The 22,589-nt window shown below is 37.7% G+C and overlaps 1 protein-coding gene across 2 annotated transcripts in view; it reads left to right on the top strand.

Moving 5' to 3' along the window:
- The window catches only part of Gpat4 (Glycerol-3-phosphate acyltransferase 4), a 35,964-nt gene extending 13,592 nt beyond the window's left edge, over positions 1-22,372 (top strand). Inside the window, exons 2-7 of one of the 2 annotated variants that reach the window (XM_065228810.1) lie at positions 10,475-10,762; positions 10,831-11,079; positions 12,543-12,776; positions 12,948-13,063; positions 13,122-13,262; positions 19,640-22,372. In XM_065228810.1, the coding sequence (XP_065084882.1) occupies positions 10,475-10,762; positions 10,831-11,079; positions 12,543-12,776; positions 12,948-13,063; positions 13,122-13,262; positions 19,640-19,937 (1,326 nt within the window). In that variant the 3' untranslated portion in view covers positions 19,938-22,372. Of the gene's footprint in view, positions 1-10,474; positions 10,763-10,830; positions 11,080-11,558; positions 11,796-12,542; positions 12,777-12,947; positions 13,064-13,121; positions 13,263-19,639 lie in introns of both variants that reach the window. The other variant, XM_065228809.1, reaches the window with a different exon arrangement.
- The last annotated feature ends 217 nt before the right edge of the window (positions 22,373-22,589 follow it).

Here is a 22,589-nt window from a genome sequence, read left to right as displayed (position 1 = left end):
GACTGTCAAATACGAACAATCATCGCCTACCTCGCATAACTGGTTCAAAACGACAACAAATCCATAAGCAACGATGGTTTGTTGATATTTGGAACCAAATTCACAAATGAAAAATCAATGAGCGTAAACAGGCCCAGTAAATTCATCGTCTCTTTCGTTCTCCGGCTGATTAAATGGATGACGGAGTTTGACGTCACACTCCTTCAACTGTTTAAACAGCGGGAGAACGAAAGAGATGAGCCTTACACATTTACATCTCATTGATGGATTTTCAGTAGGCCCATTTGACTACACATCCCGCCCCTGAAAAGGAGGGGTCGACACGGTGCACACGCTATTTCTAAACAACCCAAATTTGAGTAGGATGTACTCATATCCGTCAAAAGTAGGATACCCCAAATTGAGTAAACAAGGTTTAGACTAACAAGATGACGAATGGAAAACATCGACCTGAATCCGAACGATGTTGTTCATTTGTCATCTTGTCAGTTCCAACTTTGTCTGCTCAATTCAGCGTAGTCCTACTTTTGACGGATATGAGTAGATCCTACTCAAATTTAGGTTGTTTAGAAATAGCGTAAAATCAATCCTCCCGTCAAAACAAACTCCACGGCAAATGAAACCGACTCATATTTGAGTACCGTTCGCTCAAATTCGCAAAGCGTAGGTCATTCGTAGAATGAGTAGATTTTTATTAAATAGGAGTAAATTTCACTCATATTTGAGTGAAATTTATTCATATATGAGTGACATTTACTGATATTTGAGTAAAAATTTATGCCTTGTTCAGATTAGAGAGTTGTAACATGTTATTCGATACTTAATACAACCCTGCAACAAAACCGTTCCCATTATGTTTTTGGTGATACAAGTTGACAGCTCGGTGGTTATTTAGGTTTCCAATGTTTTTGTTTACATTGTCTTTGCCGGAAAACCACTTTTTATTTTTTAAATACAAGACTCAATCCAAAAATGGAAATAAATCACGTTGCCATCTTCATGTTTCTTCAAAATGTTGAAAGAAAAATGAGGATCCTCAATGATTTATTTGAGGAATCACTGACGCGGCTTCGGAGGAAACGCTGGGAATGTGCCAATACGATTTTCAAGCTTCGGAAGCAGCAGACGCTCTTAATGGCGGTGGTGGAAAAGAATGCATTAGTTCCTCGGATTTGGGTCAAGGTATTTTTTTCTTCAAATGTGTGTTAGTTAACGAAGATCTATTATTGATATTTCAGGAACGGTCGCAATACTTTTGGGAAGTTGACTGCCAAGTGAATGGAGAAGATTTTTTTAAAGAAAACTTCCGCATGAGCCGTGGTTGCTTCCAAGAGCTTTGCAGTTTGCTGTCTTCGTTACAAAAGGAAACGACCGTCTTCAGAAAGGCAATACCTTTGGAAAAGCGGATCGCTGTGGCTGTTTATGCCCTTGGGTCGTCGTCGGAGTACCGGACGATTGCAAACCTTTTTGGTATCGGCAAATCGACAACGTGCTGTATCTTGCTGGAATTTTGCCAAGCAGTATGGGATACCCTACAACCTAAATTTTTGAACTTTTTCCCGTTAGTGAAGGACACAGTGGAGGACTGCATATCCGGGTTTGAAAAACTTGGATTTCCCCAATGCCTCGGGGCGATTGGTAAGTACATGTTATTTTTATATTTTCTGTAGTGTATTGTGGCATTCAGATGTTGTTGGTTCTGCATATCATCGTGGAGTTCAAGTTTGATGATCAACAAGATCAACCACGACTTATATAAATATATCAGTCAAATATATAGTCAGTTTCATTGAGCCTATGTGCATTTGAATTTTACAGCTTTATACTTCATTATTTGATACATTACGCTCTGTATTTTAGATGGCTGTCATATCGAAGTCCATCCGCATGCCAAAGACGCCGTCGATTACCATAATTATAAAGGGTGGTATTCCACGAACTTGCTGGCTCTAGTTGACCACAGGTAAAATAAAATAAAATTGTTTTTGTGATGTTGTACTCAAGCAAAATTATATATTATTTTTATTTTAGATATCGCTTCCTCTATATCAACGTTGGCAGTCCTGGTCGTTGCAACGATTCGCAGCTGTACGAGTCTTCCAAATTGAAGCAGCAAATTCTGCACAGTCCGGTTTTGCAGCAAATGACACGAATCATTCACGGTGTTCAGGTTCCCATTGTGCTGATCGGAGATTCAGCCTTCCGGCTTTCAGCTAATATGATGAAGCCATACCCTTTCCAGCTACAACAAGAAGATCTAAAGCGTAATTTTAATTATGCACTTTCTAAGTGCCGAAGAGTTGTCGAAAACGCTTTCGGACATCTGAAAGCACGCTTCAGAAGAGTGGGAAAGGGAATTGACAATTCGATGGACAATGTGTCTTTAATCATAAAAAGTAGTTGTGTTCTGCACAACTATTTAAATGAACGAAACGACGATTTAAATATATCATGGTTGTTAAATCAACAAAAGGATGATAACGTTTTGGTTCAACCCACGATGGAAACAAAAATCGGAAACAGAAATGCGAGTGCCGAAGAGATTAGGCATGCTTTAGCTTGTTTCGTAAACGAAATACAACCATCAAGATTAGTGCCGTAGTAAATTATAAACAAAGAACCTCAAAAGAAAATAATTACTATACAATAAACCAAATTTTGCAGCAACAATTATTTCTGGGTGACTCTCCATGCAAACTAAACCCACCCCTTTTTCCCTCTTCAAAATTAAATTCACAATATTACATAGCGCATTTAAAAACTGTATTTAACAAGCAAATCTTAAACGTGACTATTTAAGTAACTTATAAATGCGTCCTTCAGCTCGGCTGAATCCTGCACAAACTTCTCAAGCAGCTCTGTCCGACGTGCTTCCTGGTGCAAGATTTGTTCGTCGATCTCCCGTTGTCGTTTTTCTTGTGTCGTAACCTGATCTTCTAGGATATCCCATCGTTTGAGAATCTCGGCTTGAAAGTTATTTTTCTTCTTCTTTACAGTCTGTGGAGTCGATTGCGAAGTTCCCGAATGTGATGGTCCCGGAGATAGAGTTAGTATCCCGTCTAGGTCAGGTGACCTCATATCGTAATCCAACCATTCTTCCGACTCTACCTGGATTTCTTCGCTTGTTTCTGTATGGTTTTCAATAAATAAACTGTCTTTCATTATTATTTCATACGAATTACCTGGCAGCATTATGCTATCCTCGATCAACGTTTCCAGATTATTAATGGCATGCTTGCCAAGTATATCATGAACTTTTTCATAAAAAGGCCATTCAGATGGGGAACCGCCTGATGGCCCAATTTTTGATTTCTCTTTCCTGTGTTAAATTTCAAAATTATAGGAATAACAACAATATTGCATTAAAAACAATAAACATGCATATTAACTACCGGTATTTAGAGGTGAGGTTGTGTATGCGGACTTTGATGTCTTCCACCGTTGCCTCTACACCGTTTTCCTGGAGAGCCAGCTTCATCTCCTGGAACACATGGTTGTTCCGCCGAGCACCGCGCAGATCATCAATTTTTTCTGCCCATATTTCTACTAATATATCAATGTGCTCTGTTGTCCATCGGTTGCACTTTCTGCGTTTTTGGTCAAATTCCATAATCACACTGAAACGAGACACACACGAGTACGAGAATCGTTCCAATTAATCGGAACGTTCGATTGGATAGGGGACACGGGAAGAGCTGAAGAAAAAACAAAACAAAAGTCAATTATTGCTTGCTTCATTGTAAGAGAAACTAACCTTATGATGCAAGAAGCACGGTGAGCACTTTTTCCAGAACGAAACGATACTTTGCAAATTAAAACAAACGAAAGAATTTAATAAATTTTTCTCGAGCAAAAGAACATCGGAACCCCCTACAAAATGTTTGTTGACAGCGAACGCGATGATGATGCATAATGAGATGTCAAATCTATTGCAGGGCTGCGATGAAGCGCGATTTTAGATCTGATTCGAGAAGGTCGAACCCCATTTTAAACATGTTATTCAGAATATCTAGTTACAAGCAGAAGGTACAGAGTTGTCAAAATCGTATGGGAATAACACGTTTTAAAAACATGATACAGCGCTTGTATCATGAAAAGGGCTTGAAACATGTTACAAGTCCATAGTGTGAACATCATATTACTCATTCTATAAGTGACCTACGTTTTTTTGCGAATTTGAGTGAACGGGATTCAAGTATGAGTCAGATTCATTTACCGTGCAGACTCTTCGAAAAATTATCAAGACGAACAATGCATTAGGTCCTAAGTAACATTGATCGATTATCTTCGTCGACTTTCTCTTTCGTTAATAACTTGGCTACAAAACCGTTTCCTTTCGTGTTGGCCGAAGTAGATGCTAGATAATAGCTTCTTTTATCGAACTATGTGTTGAAAATAGCGGAAAGTATCTATACATGGCCGTGGGGATGCAAAGAGGAAATCTACGAAGAGAATATGTAAATGTTACTTAGGAGCTAATTCATTGTTCGGCTTGCTATCATTCGACTAGACAGTTTGTTATATGTGTGATCGTGAGATTTGGCTTTTATTTTTATTCTAAAAGTATCGTGATTTATGTTATCTGGATCAACCGGAAAGAAAACACCGAGGTTAGGGACAAATACTATATCATGCTTGATATTGATTTTACAAGCTCCTTTGATATTGCGAGACTAATCACAACGTGTAAAGCTGAAGATGAGAGTTGAATCGATGTACAAATGTTTCCGTTGCACCTCGTTTTCTTAGAAAGAGATGGTATTATAATGCTATCTCTTTTATATCTTCACTGATGGCAGACACGAAGTGACTGTTGCCAGCCGTTATGGAAGTTTCGGTTGCGTTCGGGTGTAAAGCAAAAAATCACGAATCAATCTCACCACATGAACATAACATGTTGCACTTGCAGACGTAATTTGCAAGTCCTACAGTTTTTGAGATGTTGAGCATTTTTTTAAATAAAAATATCGATGCCCAAAACTCCTCTATCTGTAATTTTATGGTATGCCTTTGGGCTGCATACTTCTTCATTGTATCCTAGAGCATAATTTACTTCAGCATCAAATCAACTCAGAAATGAAATTATGAAGAAATAGCGCTTTAATATTGGAATTTTCGAAAAAAAAATCTATGTATTTTTTACTCTTGCTGCATTGTCCGTAATGTTTGCATTGAACAATATCTTGAAGCTACTTAGGCTCTGAACCATTTGGTGGATTTTTTTTTTAACTTTTGGTTAAAATTTGACAGATGGAAAGTTATAGATTAACCCAGCTATCCGAACGTTATTTCTGACAGACAAGAAGTTAAATTTTGACAACCGTGGCTGAGTTCTTCTCGAAAACCGGTTGATCGACAGCACAGGGATTTTCGAACATACAGAATAATTTCGAAATGTCACTTTTAACCACGAGTTAAGTTTAACTCGGCAAATGGTTCACAGCCTTAGCAACAAACTGAAGACAACAAATCAAGAAGACTGGCAACTCTGCCAGAATCCAAGCGACAGATGCAGTAGCGGTGCGCTCGAGTGAAGGTAGAAGTAATACATAGAAAAAAATGAGCAAATACACAAACCTTTCTTCTGAGGTTGTAATCTTTGCTATCAAATCATTCGAAGCATTTACCTTTAAGCGGCAGATGACGCGATTGTGTCGGTCTCATAGCGGTCGTATGAGAAAATGGAAGAGTTGCCACAAAATATGCAGCAGCAACACGCCGCAGCTCTTGTACGGTACACAGAATGACAATTGTATCATCAATAAGATGTTGCACATTTGTATGGTTGAAGTCGAATTAATTTCCGATCTTTGACCAATTTTTTTTTTTAACTAGTTCGTTTATTTACTAGGCGCAGTCGTGTGTGACACTTTGCGGAGCCAAAATCAGTAATGTTTGATTTACATTTTAAATAGCAGTATTTCTAGGTTAGTATTGGGTACCAATTACTCGTGGCGGGCTCGAGGTTAATGGGTAACAATTTCAATTGGAAGGATCTAGGTAGGAAACTGGTTTCTGAAGCCTCCTTCAGATACTACTCTCGGACGGTTGACCAAATCCTGACTGGGCAGGGGCAAGTAGCACAGGAACAGGAGGATAATAAGACTGGGACACAATGGCGGGAAATTGTATGGAAAGGAGGGGATAGTCACATCAGACAAACAAAGGAATTCGTAGATCGCTTGCATGTAGGGAAGATCATGTGTTCCCAATACATCTCTTACTTCACGGAAGGGTTGTCTACCTCGGGCCACTAGGGTATCCAATAGTCGTGCTCTGGAGGCGTCATTACCCGGGCAATACCAAACTGCGTGATCGATGTCATCATAACCGGTTCTGCACCTACATATATTGCTGTCAACGAGGTTTATTCTATAGCGATGTGCGTCTAGCGAGTAGTGGTTGGACATAAGTCTTGACATCACTCGAATGAATCCCCGACTTACATCCAGACCTTTGAACCACGCTCTCGAAGAAACATTTGGAATAATGGAATGTAACCACCGCCCAAGAGAATTATTTGTCCAATCGTTTTGCCAACTTAAAAGAGAACTCTGACGTACTAATGGGAAAAATTCATCATGTGAAATTCTTCTATCATAAATCTCGCCTTGTTGTGCGCCCACCTTTGCGAGAGAGTCTGCCTTCTCATTGCCTGGGATTGAGCAATGTGAGGGGACCCATACAAAGGTAATCATATATTATCTTTCGACCAGCAAACTCATCTGCTCCCTTACCTTTGAAAGGAAATAAGATGAGTGCCTACATTGTTTCATCGACCGAATAGCCTCAATTGAACTGGGACTATCCGAGAAGATGAAGTAATGGTCTATGGGCATATCGGAAATCATCCCCAATGCGAAGTTGATTGCTGCTAGCTCAGCAACATAAACGGAACAAGATTCCTGAAGTTTCCGAAAGGCGGTTGAGTATTCATTGAAGACGCCGAAGCCAGTGGATCCATCAATGCGTGATCCATCAGTGAAAAATCTTGTATTGCAATTGACTTGTTGGTACTTTTCAGCAAAAATGCGGGGAATTGAGATAGGTCGAAGTTGATCTGGAACTCCTTGAATAGCCTGTTTCATGGAGAGATCATAGTCAATGGGGGAACTGTAGTTAGTAAAGCATACACGAGAGGGGTTATAGCAAGGAAGGCTAATATCCGATGACATATAATTAAGATAGATTCGCACGAATCTAGACTGGATGCTCAATTCGAGCATTTCTTCGAAGTTTTCAATCACAAGGTTGTTACTGACACTACATTTAATCAATATTCTTAATGAGAGCTCCCAGAAACTGTTCTGCAGGGGTTTTACGCCCGCTAGGACCTCTAGGCTCATATTGTGTGCTGAATGCATACAGCCAAGGACAACGATATTGAATACGTTCCAATTTGATTAGGTGGCTTTTTCTTGCCGAGAGGAAGCAAAAAGAAGCATACTCAAGAACTGAAAGAATAGTCGTTTTCTATAGTTTAATGAGGTCTTCCGGGTGAGCACCCCACCATGTCCCGGAAATTGATCGTAGAAAGTTGATCCTTTGTTGACACTTTTGTTTCAAACACGTAATGTGGCTACCCCAAGTGCATTTTGAATCAAACCAGACTCCAAGGTATTTGAAAGTTAAAGATTGGGTAATGTCTCTGCCCAAAATATTTAGACGCAGTTGGGCTGGAAACCGCTTCCTTGTAAACACTACCAATTCAGTTTTTTGCGGTGAAAACTCGATCCCTAAATTTCTTGCCCAGAGAGACAGATTATTTAGGGAATTTTGCAATGGTCTTTGCAAGATTTCTGCACGTGGACCTCTCATGGAAACCACGGCATCATCTGCAAGCTGTCTAAACGTGCATTGATTATCTAAGCAGTTATCAATATTAAACATGAACCTTGGGGTAAGCCCATGTAGCTAATTCTAGAAGTTGTCAGTTGACCTAGATTGAAGGACATTTGTTTTTCTGACAGCAAATTATACAAGAAATTATTCAAAATACCGGGTAATCCACTACTGTGCAAATTGTCTGACAGTATGTCTATGGAAACCGAATCAAATGCGCCCTTAATATCCAAAAAGACTGAAGCCAATTGCTCCTTGTGCGCAAAGGCCAGTTGAATATCAGATGAAAGCATCGCTAGACAATCGTTTGTTCCTTTACTCTTCCGGAAACCAAATTGCGTATTTGAAAGTAGATTGTTTGATTCAACCCAATGGTCAAGTCTTAATAGGATCATTTTATCTAATAATTTCCTCAGGCATCATAACATAGAGATCGGACGGTAAGAATTGTGATCAGACGCTGGTTTCCCAGGCTTTTAAATAGCTATTGCTTTAAACTGTCTCCATGCTGGTGGAACTATATTTAATTCCATAAATGAATTATATAGGTTAAGTAATCGTCTTTTAGCGATATCGGGGAGGTTTTTTAGAAGGTCAAATTTGATCATATCGCTTCCCGGAGCAGAGTTATTCGATGAAAGAAGTGCCATTGAAAATTCCAGCATTGTGAATGGTTCATCCATAGAACCGTTACTTCGGGCTGTATCCCGTAAAGTTGGTTGTGCTGGAACAGAATCTGGACAAACCTTTTTAGCGAAGTCGAATATCCATTGGGAGGAGTATTCTTCACTCTCATTGGAAGATGAGCGGTTTCGCATATAGCGAGCCTTTTTCCAAAGCGTTGTCATTGAGGTTTCTCTAGAAAGTCCCTCGATAAAAGTACGCCAGTAATTTCGTTTCTTTGCTTTTAGTAAGTTTTTAAGCTTTTTTTCAAGCTTTAGATACTTTTCAAAAAGCTCAGATCTTTCATGTCTACGATAATCTTTTAAAGGCATCGGATTTCTCAAGATACAACTTTGTGCATTCGTCATTCAAATCAAATTTGACACAATTGTTGCGCGCCTCAAAAAGCAGTGGAAGCCGGGGCAGAGGTGGTAAAGAAACTTATTTTTACCAAAAAAAAAAATTTCACTACGAAAACGTATAGGGGAAATATGTCGAGACAGTTTTCCCTATATAATTTCTATGACATTTACCATCTCTGGTAGGGAGTTGTAAAGTTAACAATTTACCAAGTTGTTCATTGTTCGCGTGCATGTCATACGTGGCAGCGGGCCCAAATCAGCAAAACTAATGGGTTGGACCCGGAACATGCTGCACGCAAACCAAAAATTTATTACAATCATTGTTAGTTCCATTTCCTATCATCCTCTGCTCATGAACATCACATCGTTGGACCTCGACATATACCTCACTTATGCTTAGAAATTACTCAAAGTTCAGCAATAACACTTATAAATTACTCAAAGTTACTCATACATGGGCACTCAGAGAAGTATGTACGTGCACGTGAAAAAAAAAAAAGATTCCCTCCTCGCTTAATTTCCTCAATCGGAAGGGGAATATATTCTATTCTTAAAATAACGATAAATACTTTCTTTGCAAGGCGGTGGGACACTGGATGAATTCCTGTCAGAACCGGAAGGCTCACAAGCAACCGGAAGTGGAAAAATATGTTACGAAAATGCAAGACCAAGTAAACAAACAAAGCAAGTCCATAAACGGCCACCACGGCTATACATGCACCACATCGAATTTTCAAATACACAAATCTCGGAAATCAGTGCTTCATTTCACCAGAAATTGCCACTTCAGCAATATTTTTAAATGCTATATGATTTGTTTGTAGATTTATATTGCATAGCACAAAAAACAACTTTGATATACATGCATTCTGGTTGTCTGGTTTTACTGATCACTGAGGCAAACATGGGTCCTCCCTTGGCTCAGTCGGTAAAGGCGCAGCTACAAAGCAAGACCATGCTGGAGGTGGCTGGGTTCGAGTCCCGGTCCGGTCTAGTGGGAAATTTCTCGACTTCCCTGGGCATAGAGATTGTATTTGCCACACAATTATATACTAATGCAAAAATAGTGCAGGCATCGAAAGTAATACTTCTTTGGAAATTCTTGGAATTTTTTTTTTAATTAGTTGATTTTTCGCTATTTGGCGTGAATTTGAAGGTCTTTGAGGAACCGCTTCCCGTGCACTAAAAGAGCTTCAAATTTTAGGATGATATTTCCCCAAACAAAGATTCAAGGCGTATGCGTTTGAAAGTCATGAAATTACCTGATTTGGGCCTTCCTAATGTACAATAAACCTTCCGACAGTGTTCACCATAACGTATGAAAAATTGTCATAAAAAATGTCTTAGCTTCAACTGGAACTTTACGTTCTCTCTCAACTTACTTTCCTATGACTTATAATACCATAATACTGTCCATAAAAGCATCAACAGTCACATATTTGGTTGCTTTCCTATTGTAGTGGGACTGTAATGCGTTTATGGGTAGTACATATATTCCCCAGTTTTTTTTTTTGTTATTGTGAGCTTTGGGATTCCTATTGTAATTGTCAAACATTAAATAATGTAAATTACGAATATTTTTGTCGTTTTTTCTGTATGTATTTCAGTACGGTCGGCAAAACATCGAAATTGTTCGCAAGAAGCAGTATGCCAACCTCAACACGTCGGAATGTGAGGATTCCTCTCCGGCAAAAAGCGAATCCAGTGACAGTTGCACCACCGACAGTTCAGCAAAGCCCAGTGAAACTTCGGTCAACGGTGACGTAACCAAACCCATACAAAATGGAGATATTGCCAATGGCGGTAACTCGGTGATAAGTCGTGTTGAGTCTCTTATCCTTTTGCCGGACGTTGAAGGTGTTCGGAGTAAAAGCCGTGAATCGAACAATGAGGACGTATGTAGAAATGTTATGTTTATTTATTGCAATGATTTGCTAAAAGCTTTTTTAACTTTCCATTTCAGGACAACGATTCATTTGAATTCAATCTATCGAATTGCTTGGATTATGTTAGATCCGGCATGGAAGCCATCATTGAAGACGAGGTGACCAGCCGATTCGAAGCCGAAGAGCTCAAAAATTGGAATCTTCTCACGAGAACGAACAGACACTACGAGTTCATATCATGGCGTCTGACTGTCATTTGGGTGATCGGATTCTTCATCCGATACGTCATTCTCATGCCTTGTAGAGTATTTATTTGCTTCGTTGGTGTAAGTGTTGAAATCCGGTATATTTTTCTTAATTACACATTTTACACTTTTCTTTTCTTAACATTCGGTTCCTCCCAGTTGTCCATGGCTAGAAGTTTATGATTTTTTACCAAAAAAATCATCTTGACATTTATAGCTATCTTGGACAATGTTTGGTACCAACTACAGCATCTTTACAACGCATTATACACTGCCCATAAATGCATAACAGTCCCATGTAACTTTTTGGCAAAAACTAGTTATCTTCTGGAATCGATTATTCACTAATTGAATTTTGATATGTGCACATAAAGTGAATTGTTTTATTTTGAAAATATCGTAAAAAACACCAAAACTTGGTTGTCTCAACCATAAGATACCATGAAAGAAAAAAATAAACTGCGTTTTTCTCGGCTTGCTGTATTCCATATGGGACTGTTATGCGTTTATGGGCAGTACACCACTTCTACAAATCCCAATACATTCAACTGTTCTCTTAGGTCGTGTACTGCGTAATTGGATTTGCGTTCGTCGGAATTATCCCCAACCGCCAACTTCGAATAAAGGCAAACGACTATGTTTTCAAACATACCTTCCGTATGATCTGTCGTTCTCTATCTGCAGTGATTAACTTTCATAATTTAGAATACAAACCGAAAAACTGCGGTTTTTGCGTTGCGAATCATACAACGCCTATTGATATCGCAGTTCTTTCAACTGATCACTCGTATTCTTTGGTAAATGAATGCGAAATTGTTTATCTCGTCTAAATATTAATGTACTTTTAAGACTATTATAAAATTAACGACTGATGGTACATATTATGGTTTGGTCATTCTGCTCACTATGTGGCGTCCTGGGAATGATTTTAGTTGCTTCGATTCTTCTATCGACTCATTGGTCGAGATGTGAACGCATTTTGTAAATATGATCATGATAAAGATGCACGCTTAATCAGACATGCTTTTACCTCCTATTTGGATAGTGATGCGCACATGATAACCAGCGAGTTTTTAGTATCATCGAAAACTTTAAATGAACTAGCTAGGCTCGAAAAAAAAAATACTTATGGATTACAATACCTATACTCCCAGCAGTTCTCATAATAGAAAATTAACGTTTTCTCAACCAAAAAAATGTTGTCATATCAGACTTCTTTCTTGATTATCGAGACCTTGATTTAATGCTGATTCGGTGGTAAGCAATACAAAATTACGGTAAAATAAGCGGTAAAAGCATTTTGAACATACTGCATCTCACACGTACCACCGGAATGCCAACCGAACACTGTACTTGCTGATATGTATGAAGGCAAAAAAAGCATTGTGATCGTCCCCAAAATCACCGGTACACTAAAAATTCCTCACAGTCACTTACATCCACACCAACTACGTCATTACGCCTACCCTGTTACGCATTCATAGTGCTCCATTCCATTGTATATATTACAACTATTCGTCTATTGAATCATTACTCGCATCTAGGTCATGTGGTTGACATTATGCACGGCACTGGTTGGTTGCATACCGGAAGGACCCACCAAGCGATGGATGGTGAAAATGGTACTGATACAATGTTTCGGTGTACTTTCGAGTGCATTATCATCCGTTGTCAATTATCATAACATTGAAAATCGCCCATTAAATGGCATCTGCGTGGCGAATCACACCAGTCCTATCGATGTACTTATGTTGATGTGTGATAACTGTTATTCGTTGGTGAGTAATTCCCTCTTCACATATTGCATCGAATGCGTGTTTGGTTTTATAGACAGCCTTGTTTAAATTTAAATTAAAAAAAACTGCTTCCCACTTATAATAAGCACTGACCTTATAAAAAGAGATTTGTGTCTCGCTCACCGTCACAGTATGTTTTTTTTTGCGATACAGATTGGTCAAAGGCATGGTGGATTCTTAGGTGTTCTTCAAAGAGCACTAGCCCGGGCTTCCCCTCATATTTGGTTCGAGCGTGCTGAGGCTAAAGACAGAATGGCAGTTGCTAAGAGGTATTATACCCACTATACACTTAATCTTGATAATCTCCCACTCCTTCCAATTTTTCAGGCTAAAGGAGCACGTATCAGATCCGACAAACCCACCGATTCTCATCTTTCCGGAGGGCACCTGTATTAATAACACATCTGTGATGCAATTTAAAAAAGGAAGCTTTGAAGTGGGTGGCGTGATATATCCGGTAGCTATCAAGTAAGTATGACTATTTTCTAATATTCGTAAAATTAAACGGCAGTGCAGCCGGTAGCCAATTCCTCTAGTGTCAAAAATATGCTTCCTACAGATTTACGGTCTTCGACAAAGTTGCTCGGTGTACTATAAGGGTCAACTTTTGGACGGTTTCCGATTAGTTCGTATTTCCACCGCATAGAAGGTGCACAATTCTATCTTTTTTTTTAATGGACGGTTTCTTCAAAAAAGTTGTGCATTTCATAATGCTGATGAATGTTGCCGAAAACATCAAAGACTTCGCGTAACATTTGAAAACGGCCTATCCTCGTTTACCACGGCAACATAAACGAATTTCTCGCTAAGCTCGCAGTACAGTTCGACAGAAGATGATGTTAGCTTGCGCCTGAAAAAACACACTCGATGGGAAATTCATTTGCAGTCAGGTTATTCGCGAAAGAGAAAATTGATGAAGAAAATCAATCAACAATGATATGCCCTTTTCCCGTGTTGTGCGAGAAAAAAAGTCATTTCCACCATTTTTAACGCATACAACTCAAAGGTGTAATTTTTTACGAAGTACATTAATGAAAAGCTAGAAGTTACTCAATTCGTCAACAGTTTGAGATGCTACATTCATTTTGTTCAAAATATTTACAAAAAAATGTGGAAAAATAGTAGTGCATTAAAATGGGTCAGAAAAAGGCAGTCATTTTTATTAGAGAGATTTGGGTTTTTTTTTTTTGAGCAGTGTAAACGGTAAAAACACACATTTTTATGAAACGTCATTTGAATATAAAAAAAAATGTTTAAAATATATTCAAATACGGTTTAACACAAATGCCTGCTGTTCCCTATTGAACTATACGCTTAACAGACCCTTTTGGATTTTGCCCCAGATTATAGGCAATATACTGCCCATAATCGCATATCAGTCCCATATGGATAGGAAATCAAGCAAAGATGAGACTGATATGCGATTATGGGTAGTATATGTCATTTTCAGTTAATCATAGGTTTTGGATGTATTCAATAACATTTCTCAGCATTATGAAAAGCATAAATTTGCCGAAGACAACATCCTTGTTGGACGTTCCGTGTAGTAGTAAATTCAGTGGACTTCAAGTTGGTATTCAACCAAATTTTGGGAGGCGGATCTTTCGTGGGAAGGGATCATTGCAAAAATGTGTCCATGAAAGGTCTTCAAACCTATGGATAGTGTATTGTATAATTTACACATTAATACGGCGCTAATACGAAAATATTCAAGTCGTACTATCATAAATCTAGAAATCCTGTTCATATGAAAGGCTCCTGTATTCGGCAAAGTTGTTCAGTTAAACTAGACCTATGCTATGGTAAACAGTTCAGTTCAGAATTCACTGACCGGCGGCGCTAGAGCGCAATGTCACTACTATTTTTGATACTTTGCTTTTTCGTCTTGGCTAGATAGAAGGCTTTTGTATTCGGTAATGTTGATTAAAGCCCTACAGTAAAAGTATGGACGACTGTCACCACAAAACTGAAAAAAGCTGTTCCAATCGAGCAAAACGGTGCATTTTGACGGTTCGATTGGAACAACTTTTGACAGACGTCCATACATTTACTGTAGGGCTTTAATGTTGATCAGGTGGACTAGGTTTATTGAATGGTTGACAGCTCAGTTCACCGTATCTCCTAATTGGGGAACATGCGTAAAATGACGTAGCTTTTGAGGGTCGTAGAGGGTTGGTTTCAGGAGTTGCGATCGGTTATGCGACGACTAAAATATTTTACGTCATTTGTGGATGGTCTCTTGTTTGCTTTTCTTTTACAGCTCACCTAGATATCCTTTCATAGGCAAAGTTGCTCAGACGGACTAAACATATGTATATGCGCGCGCCATCTATGACCAATTTTAAATTTCCAAAATTCACCTCCATAACCCGATGGTACCATCAATATCGAGTTAAGGGGAGTTGACTGTAAGTGTTTGCTTTTACTTACTGATCAAACTTGCAAATGCTCATTACAGATAAAATGCTATGTTTCGGAATTATGAAACTATGTGATATTATTATAATATTTTAATATATAGATTTTGATTTTTCACTTGCTTGAATGTTTTTAAAAAATCGACATATTTTAAAAATTTCTGTATTTACACCAAAAATTGTGATTTTTTTTTAAATTATGCCATTCGATTACTTATAGCTTGAAACGGATAATGTGATTGGAATCAAGTCGATAGGTTGTATCGTTGTCGAAAAGTCGTTAAAACCCGTACCGTGTTAATCGCGAAAAACTGTGTAAAAAAGTCTTCAGTGTATATGTTAGATGCAAGAAGAGGAGCTACAGTTTGTCGAGCAGTTTGTGTGTGACACATAAAATCTATTAATTTTGCTTTCAGATGGTCACAATAAGCGATTAGCTGTAATGAGCAATCGCGATGAGTGAGCAATCAGCGATCATAAAATCGCTAATTGTGACCCTCTGAAAACAAAATTTACAGGTTTCATCTGTCATGCACAAACTTTACCTCCTCTTCTTGCATCTCAAAAATGAAAAATATTAATTTAATAATAAAATACCGTGCCGATTCAAATTTCGGACACTTAAACTCGAATTTCGGACACTTTTAAAAGTTGATTATCTCGGTCGAATATGATCCACATGTCTTGTAAATTTTAAATTTTTTTGACTAGTGCCCTCCACGATCATCTAACATTATTACTTTGTTTCTAACTGGATGTAATATTTAATTAAAAAGGAAAGTGTTCGAAATTTGAATCGGAACGGTATATAATTAATAATTGCGAATAATAGCATTTTTGCTGTAATGATCAATTGCAACAGTGACGCTGATCAAGTAAACAAGATTTATTGAAAGATTGATCAGTTCAAAATTCACTCATTAGATGTCGCTAGTGTGCCATGCATTTTAGAATTCCTCCTACACGGCCGTTGAATCTGACTCATATTTTAGTTCCGTTCACTAAAATTCGCATAAACGTAGGTCACTCATAGACTGAGTAAATTTTTACTCAAATATGAGTAAACGTAACTCATATGAGTCAGATTAAACGGATACTTGAAATTTTGACTATTGTGGACAATTCTGAACTGGGTTGTAGGACATGTTTTGTTGTGATTGATGTGGTTTGATGCATGTAGAGCATCGTTTGGAGAATGTCATAGATTGTCTGAGATCTTGGACGAATTGAGAGAAGGGACGATGCATAACTGACGTAGCATTTTAGCGTGACCAGCCATGTAGGGGGAGGATGACTAAAGTTGTTTACGTTTTTTTAGGTTTGATGAAGCACCAACTTTAGATCCCTTCCCCTTGTAGCGTATTTTTCACATGGCTGGTAACCCTAAAATGCTACGTCATTTATGCATCTTCCCGGACTTGGAAAAAAATGGTACTTAGAAGTAGTTGATGTAACTTTGTTGAGAAAATATTCAAGTAGATAAGGGAAAATGTTCAACAAACATTTGATCAATTTTTCTGCCCCTAAGGAATTTTTGGGTGTTAAATGCCACCTACGCCACCTGCATAAAATTCTGAGACCCTTCGGCTCAAATCTGCCTGAATACAACAAAAAATCTCCATATGCCAAACACATACTTTACTATCCCTTCATGTAACTTACAAGTACAACATATCATTATAGCATTTAATGATTTCATAATTCCGAAAAACATTGTTTATAGCGAAGTGTTACTTACGCTCAATTCTGTTTTCACGCGATTTTTTTTTTTTTTGTTCAATGTTATCCTCATTTAGGTTGGTTGGTTTTTTTATAGAGGTTTAACCCATCTTGCGGTCGTTCACCTCTGGTCCTGATTTAGAATGAAAACAGAAATTTAAATAACACCATATTTTTCTTACATTATTTTCTGATATTTTAAAACAAATTGCAATAATTTTGAAAACAAGTCGCGGAAACACAATTGAGTGTACAGTTATGATTTTAATATAAATTGATATTAAAATCATAACAGTACACTCAATTCAAGGAGATCAAACAAGTTCAATACGGGTTAAGTTTACCTCATTGCTTCAAAAATCATGTTTTGTATAATTTCGAATGTTGTTGCGAAAATCGGGGAATTGTAAAAAGACACTAATATACAGGGAACACTAAAAATAACTAGTATAGCAAATTTTTGGTCAATTTCAATTCTTTTGCTTTGTTGAATGCTTTTATTCGACTGGGAAACTAATATAGGTGGTGTAGCCACGAAAATTTCCATGGCTACCAGATATCGGAGATATTCCGGCTTTCCGAAGGGCTTGTATAACTAGCTAAATTTGTGATGAAATTTTTATTGGATGCCGGATAGAAATCTATATTTTTAGAGAATACACAGAAAGAAGAATGATATGCCTAGAACTTAAAGCGGCCTATAATCAACCGATATATGGCCATTTACCTGGAATCTCCTGGAGGTTCCGAGAGTGGACAATGTGGTCAATGATGCATTTAAAGTCTATCGAATACCTATTGATTAACATCCACGAAGAAAGAGCTGTCGCACGGCATGTTTTGGCTACTATGTCACACTATGTCACACTGCAGAATACAGTGTTGCCCGCCCACAAAACAGTTGCTTGATCATGTCATAAGATTATCAATCTCTTGAACAATTAATAACTATTTATTTTGATGTTTGGCTGAAAAACAATATCCCGCAAAGTTGTAGCTGAGGAAATTTTCCATAAGAATAGCTTTAGAAATTTTTAACATTACAATCTGGAAGAAGGATAAAAGACTACGAAGAAAAAGTTTGGTTTCCCCTTAGTAATTCCCATATAAACTTCAAATGGTTTTTGCACAGTCAGTTTCTTACCAAATCAGTTCAAACCTTGGGAGGCTAAACTAGACCCGATTTGGAACCGTTTGAGCACTGTGGAGCGAAAATGTCAAATTTTGCATCAGTCTAATGGTTATTTTCATGGCTACTCCATACAACTAAAAAGCATTCGTCTGGAAAACTAATATTCCATTCGAATGCTTTTGAAAGAATTAATTATTTTTTTACTTTATCGAGACTTTTAGCCGTGGGCTGGTTCGTCTCTTCTTGAAAGAATTAAAATCAGACCATATTTGACGACGTTCCAACACTCCAAAGCTGACAGAACATTTACCTATCCTAGTTATTTTGAGTATCCCCTGTATACAGTCAACTCCCCACAACTCGATATCCATTAACTCGATATCAAGTTATAGAACCATAGAAAAAATGAACTTCATGGTTACCGTTATAACGATTTCGTATGGCAGTGTATAACACGATGGTCCCTTCAATATCGAGTAGTAGAGAGTTCACTGTAATTTCGGAAATGTCGACTTCGGCAATACCTTAACCTATTATCGTCAGGGGTTAAACCAAGTCCTAGAGCACTCAAATTTGGCCAATAGATGCTCTGAAACACAATGTATCCACGGTATCCCGTCACAAAAGGTCGAAAATATTCTAAGGTACCACAAAAGGCCGAAAATTTATCAAAAACCGAATTTGTTGAAAACCGCATCCAAACAATCTGTTAGCCTTTCTGCTCGCACAACTGACTCGGCTCGTTAATGAAATTAGATGTAGAGGTGTTACCATCTGCTGACTTTTTGGGAAAAACCAGTAAGTGGTAAGCTGCGGGTAAGAGAAAGGTAAGGAAATGAGAGATGCGATAGAGATGAACGGTTACGTTACGGTTTATTTACGCATACACTACATTCTGATTGGGTTTGCGCAACGAGTTGAAGTAAGTAACAAGAACGTTCAACAAAACAGCCCAAAAGCAATATCGCTGCTAATGACGATTTTCGATTTTAGAATACCTCCCATATTGAATTTCATCTTGAACGAAGACATCATCGTCATTGAATACTCAAACATCTGGAAAAAATAAAACTAACTATCACTTTCTCTCTCATTCAGCGTCTGAAGCCTTCCTACTCTTACAACTGAGTCACCTCGTTGAATTGTTCGCATTCACAAAAAACGAAACCATCTTGTCATTAAATCGTCGTTAAACACTCAAACAAACATAAAACTAAAGCTACCCAAATTTTAAGATTTTTTATATTTTCATTACGGAAATCGAATGGCTATTAAGTAGCTTCCATTATATTTTATTTCGAAGATGCAGAATAATAATTATTGTAACTTTACTTTTATAATGTAATTTGTGCGATCGCACCGGTCCACTTTGTCGCTTTCCTGAGCTTTTTCGGCCTTTTGTGTTTTCGGCCTTTCGTAGTACTCCCATGCCAAAATTGAGCTCTCAAGGACGTTGTTTCCCCCCGACGGTAATAGGATAAGGTATTGCCGAAGCCGTCATTTACCCTACATAAAGCAGTATGAGTAGAGTAGGCACCAGACATTTTTTTTTTTAAATATATTTTCTTTATCTTCAGGTACGATGCGCGTTTCGGGGATGCATTTTGGAACAGTTCGAAATATTCGATGATGCAGTACCTATACATGATGATGACCTCGTGGGCGATCGTATGTGATGTCTGGTACCTACCACCGATGACGCGAGACGAAAATGAGTCAGCCATAGACTTTGCCAATCGCGTGAAAAGCGTCATCGCCAAGCAGGGCGGTTTGGTGGATCTGGTGTGGGATGGGCAGTTGAAACGAATGAAACCAAAGAAAGAGTGGAAGGAGAAACAACAGGAGGAATTCACCAAACGGCTTAAAGGTGAATGAAAACCAATTAGGGATGTGAAATGTGCGATGACATTGTAGGCTGACACTGAACCGTAGTAAATCGAACTCCTTGTGTACTAGCGTGAAGATTGTTTGAGAGAGATGTGTTGATTCATAAGGTGGAAAAAAAGAAACAATGGAAATGTCGAAATACGAGCATGGAACAATTTTATGAAGCTCTAGTCTGCGAGAGAAAGACAGATTACAATGTAACTATTAACAAGCAGCCAAAATTGTGTGTAAAGCCTACTAAAAATAGATTTAAATGTTAATTTTACATTTAAAAGTGAGAAAAATGATATTTATTGCATCCACGTTTGATCAACGTCCAACTATGTAAATGTCGTACAATAGAATGTTGAGTTGAAATAGGAGACAAAACTAATTTAACGGAGAAAAAAATAAAGTTATAATTTGTTTGTAGCAATCCAGTTGTTCAATATTCGGCATACCAACGCAATGAACAGAACCAAGCCTTTATTTATTCCAATATCGTCAGCCATTGTGACCAAGAATCCAACGTGGATCGCATTTAGGAAGATAACAAGTCCTATGTATTATATCAAACACACTTTACACTGCTTTAAAATCGATGTAATATATTAAGTAGACAGTAAACTACTAAATAAGACTGAAAATCTTGTAATTTTTGTCTATGAGTGACAGTAACGATAAAGAAGAAATGAGCTAGAGTGAACAAAGTGATCATTCAATAATCCAAATCAGTACACCATAAATACTAAACAGGCACAATTTCAGTGGCAACACAATACGGATTGTCCTATTTGTTCAAGCTGGAAGCTGAAGCTAAGAAAGTTAATTATGTCAATTGTCATACAAGTACATAATGGACAATCAAAAGAGAAAATAGGCAACTCGACTAGCTTAGTCTTATTTGGATCATGCATGGAGTATCGGGTCGTACAAAGAGAACAAAACTGGAAAATGTAAGACAAAGCTGCCCTTATTCAGCCAGAAACTACCAAAACCATATGTCAATATATTATTTGGAAATGCTAAAATATATCTCGATTACTTTTGTAAACAAATTCTGCTCGATTAATTTTGTAAACAAATTCTGCTCGATTACTTTTGTAAACAAACTCAATTACTCCTTTTGTAATCAAAGATTCAAATGTCAATTTGTCGAAACTCACTTGTTTTCCTAATACCTTGTTCAGACATACAAAGTTCACTGTTGTACTACCGTTGCACTGCTTTAAGCTAGTACCACAAACTGTACTTTTTGAGGTACTAGATTAAATGAGTACAACGGTACTAATTTGTATATCTGTCTTTGGCATAACAAGGTGCTGCTATTAGTTTGCGTTGATGTGCTAAGAGTCTCGACAAATTGACGTTTGAATCTTTGTTTACAATATTTTCAAAAGCAGATAAGTCCCTTTAAAAAAGTAAGCGACTTATACATATTCACTCAATTCTCAAGTTAAAAATAAACCCAAATTAAATTCTGAAGCCTTCTAAACATGCTTATGAATTGTTTAAATTATTTCCGGATCTGTAGACTTTAATACAAGAAATCCCCTTGAAACATCCTAACTTATTTTTGAAAATAATGGATAGCCTCGTCTATTGATGGACAACAAAGCATAACATTCCGAGACACTATCGGTATTTTGATACCGCTTTGTCATTCCACAATTTCAATTTTACTAACATTCAATATGACTTCTACGCGGAGAATAACTAAAATTTCAGCAGTTTTTTTTTAGGTTAGCACCACATGAAAAGATTCCACAATGTTATCTCTCCATAATCCTCGGGAATCGAGCATGGATCCCAATTAGTCCCAATGACCATTAAGGATTCGTTTATGTTGGAGTCGATCTCCAGGAAATTCTCGTCGTTCCATTGATCTGGTAGGGTCACTTGTTGCGTTGAATTTTTTGTTTTGTCGCTAACGAGAAATCCAGTTTTTAGTACAATCGTTGATTGATCGATATGTTAAACTCCAAGTGTGAACCAACCGTTCTGTTTCAAAGAAGACAATTAAATCATTTAGCACTATATGAAAACAATTTACATATTACAAAACTTAAATTTAGATTTTCGGTTTTATTACGTTTGCTTGAATAATTTGCGTCATTGATCGGAATATCCTCGTTCAAAAATATAAAGTGATAATCAAACTAGGTTGAACCTGTTATACAATAAAGTAATTCCATCAGAAAAATAGAGATTAACCAACGCATATTCAATGGTTCTTGTGCCGCATTATTTCAATTTTAATTCTCTCTGTCATAAAGCCAAACATTGAAAATTTGCAGATCGCAGAGGTAAAACACTGTTGTTTTTCGTATGCAAAAGTTTCCAGTGCTCCTAGAAAGAATAAGATAAGTTATGAATTAAGCGATATGTTTATTATTGAGTAGGCTGTCGGGATGAAAATAAAAAATCGATTCTTTGTTAACAAACAGTGTATTATTTCGTTTCGCTGCCGCTCATTGCATGATACCATAAACTCACTCACTCAGTCATAAATCCTTAGCACCGTCAGTGACGCATAGGGCCAACGTGAATGATTTCCATATTGGTCGGCTGCTTGCCTTCGCTTTAGTTAAATTCCTATCGACTTGCATGATTTTCATGTTAATGTTTAATGAACCTCCGCTTGCTTGCAGATTTAGTTTC

The sequence above is a fragment of the Ochlerotatus camptorhynchus genome, unplaced genomic scaffold, assembly GCF_037179485.1.
Source record: "Ochlerotatus camptorhynchus isolate MF236.1 unplaced genomic scaffold, CSIRO-AGI_Acam_v1.1 ptg000303l, whole genome shotgun sequence".
Classification (NCBI taxonomy): domain Eukaryota; kingdom Metazoa; phylum Arthropoda; class Insecta; order Diptera; family Culicidae; genus Ochlerotatus; species Ochlerotatus camptorhynchus.
This window is presented reverse-complemented; position numbering and strand designations above follow the sequence as displayed.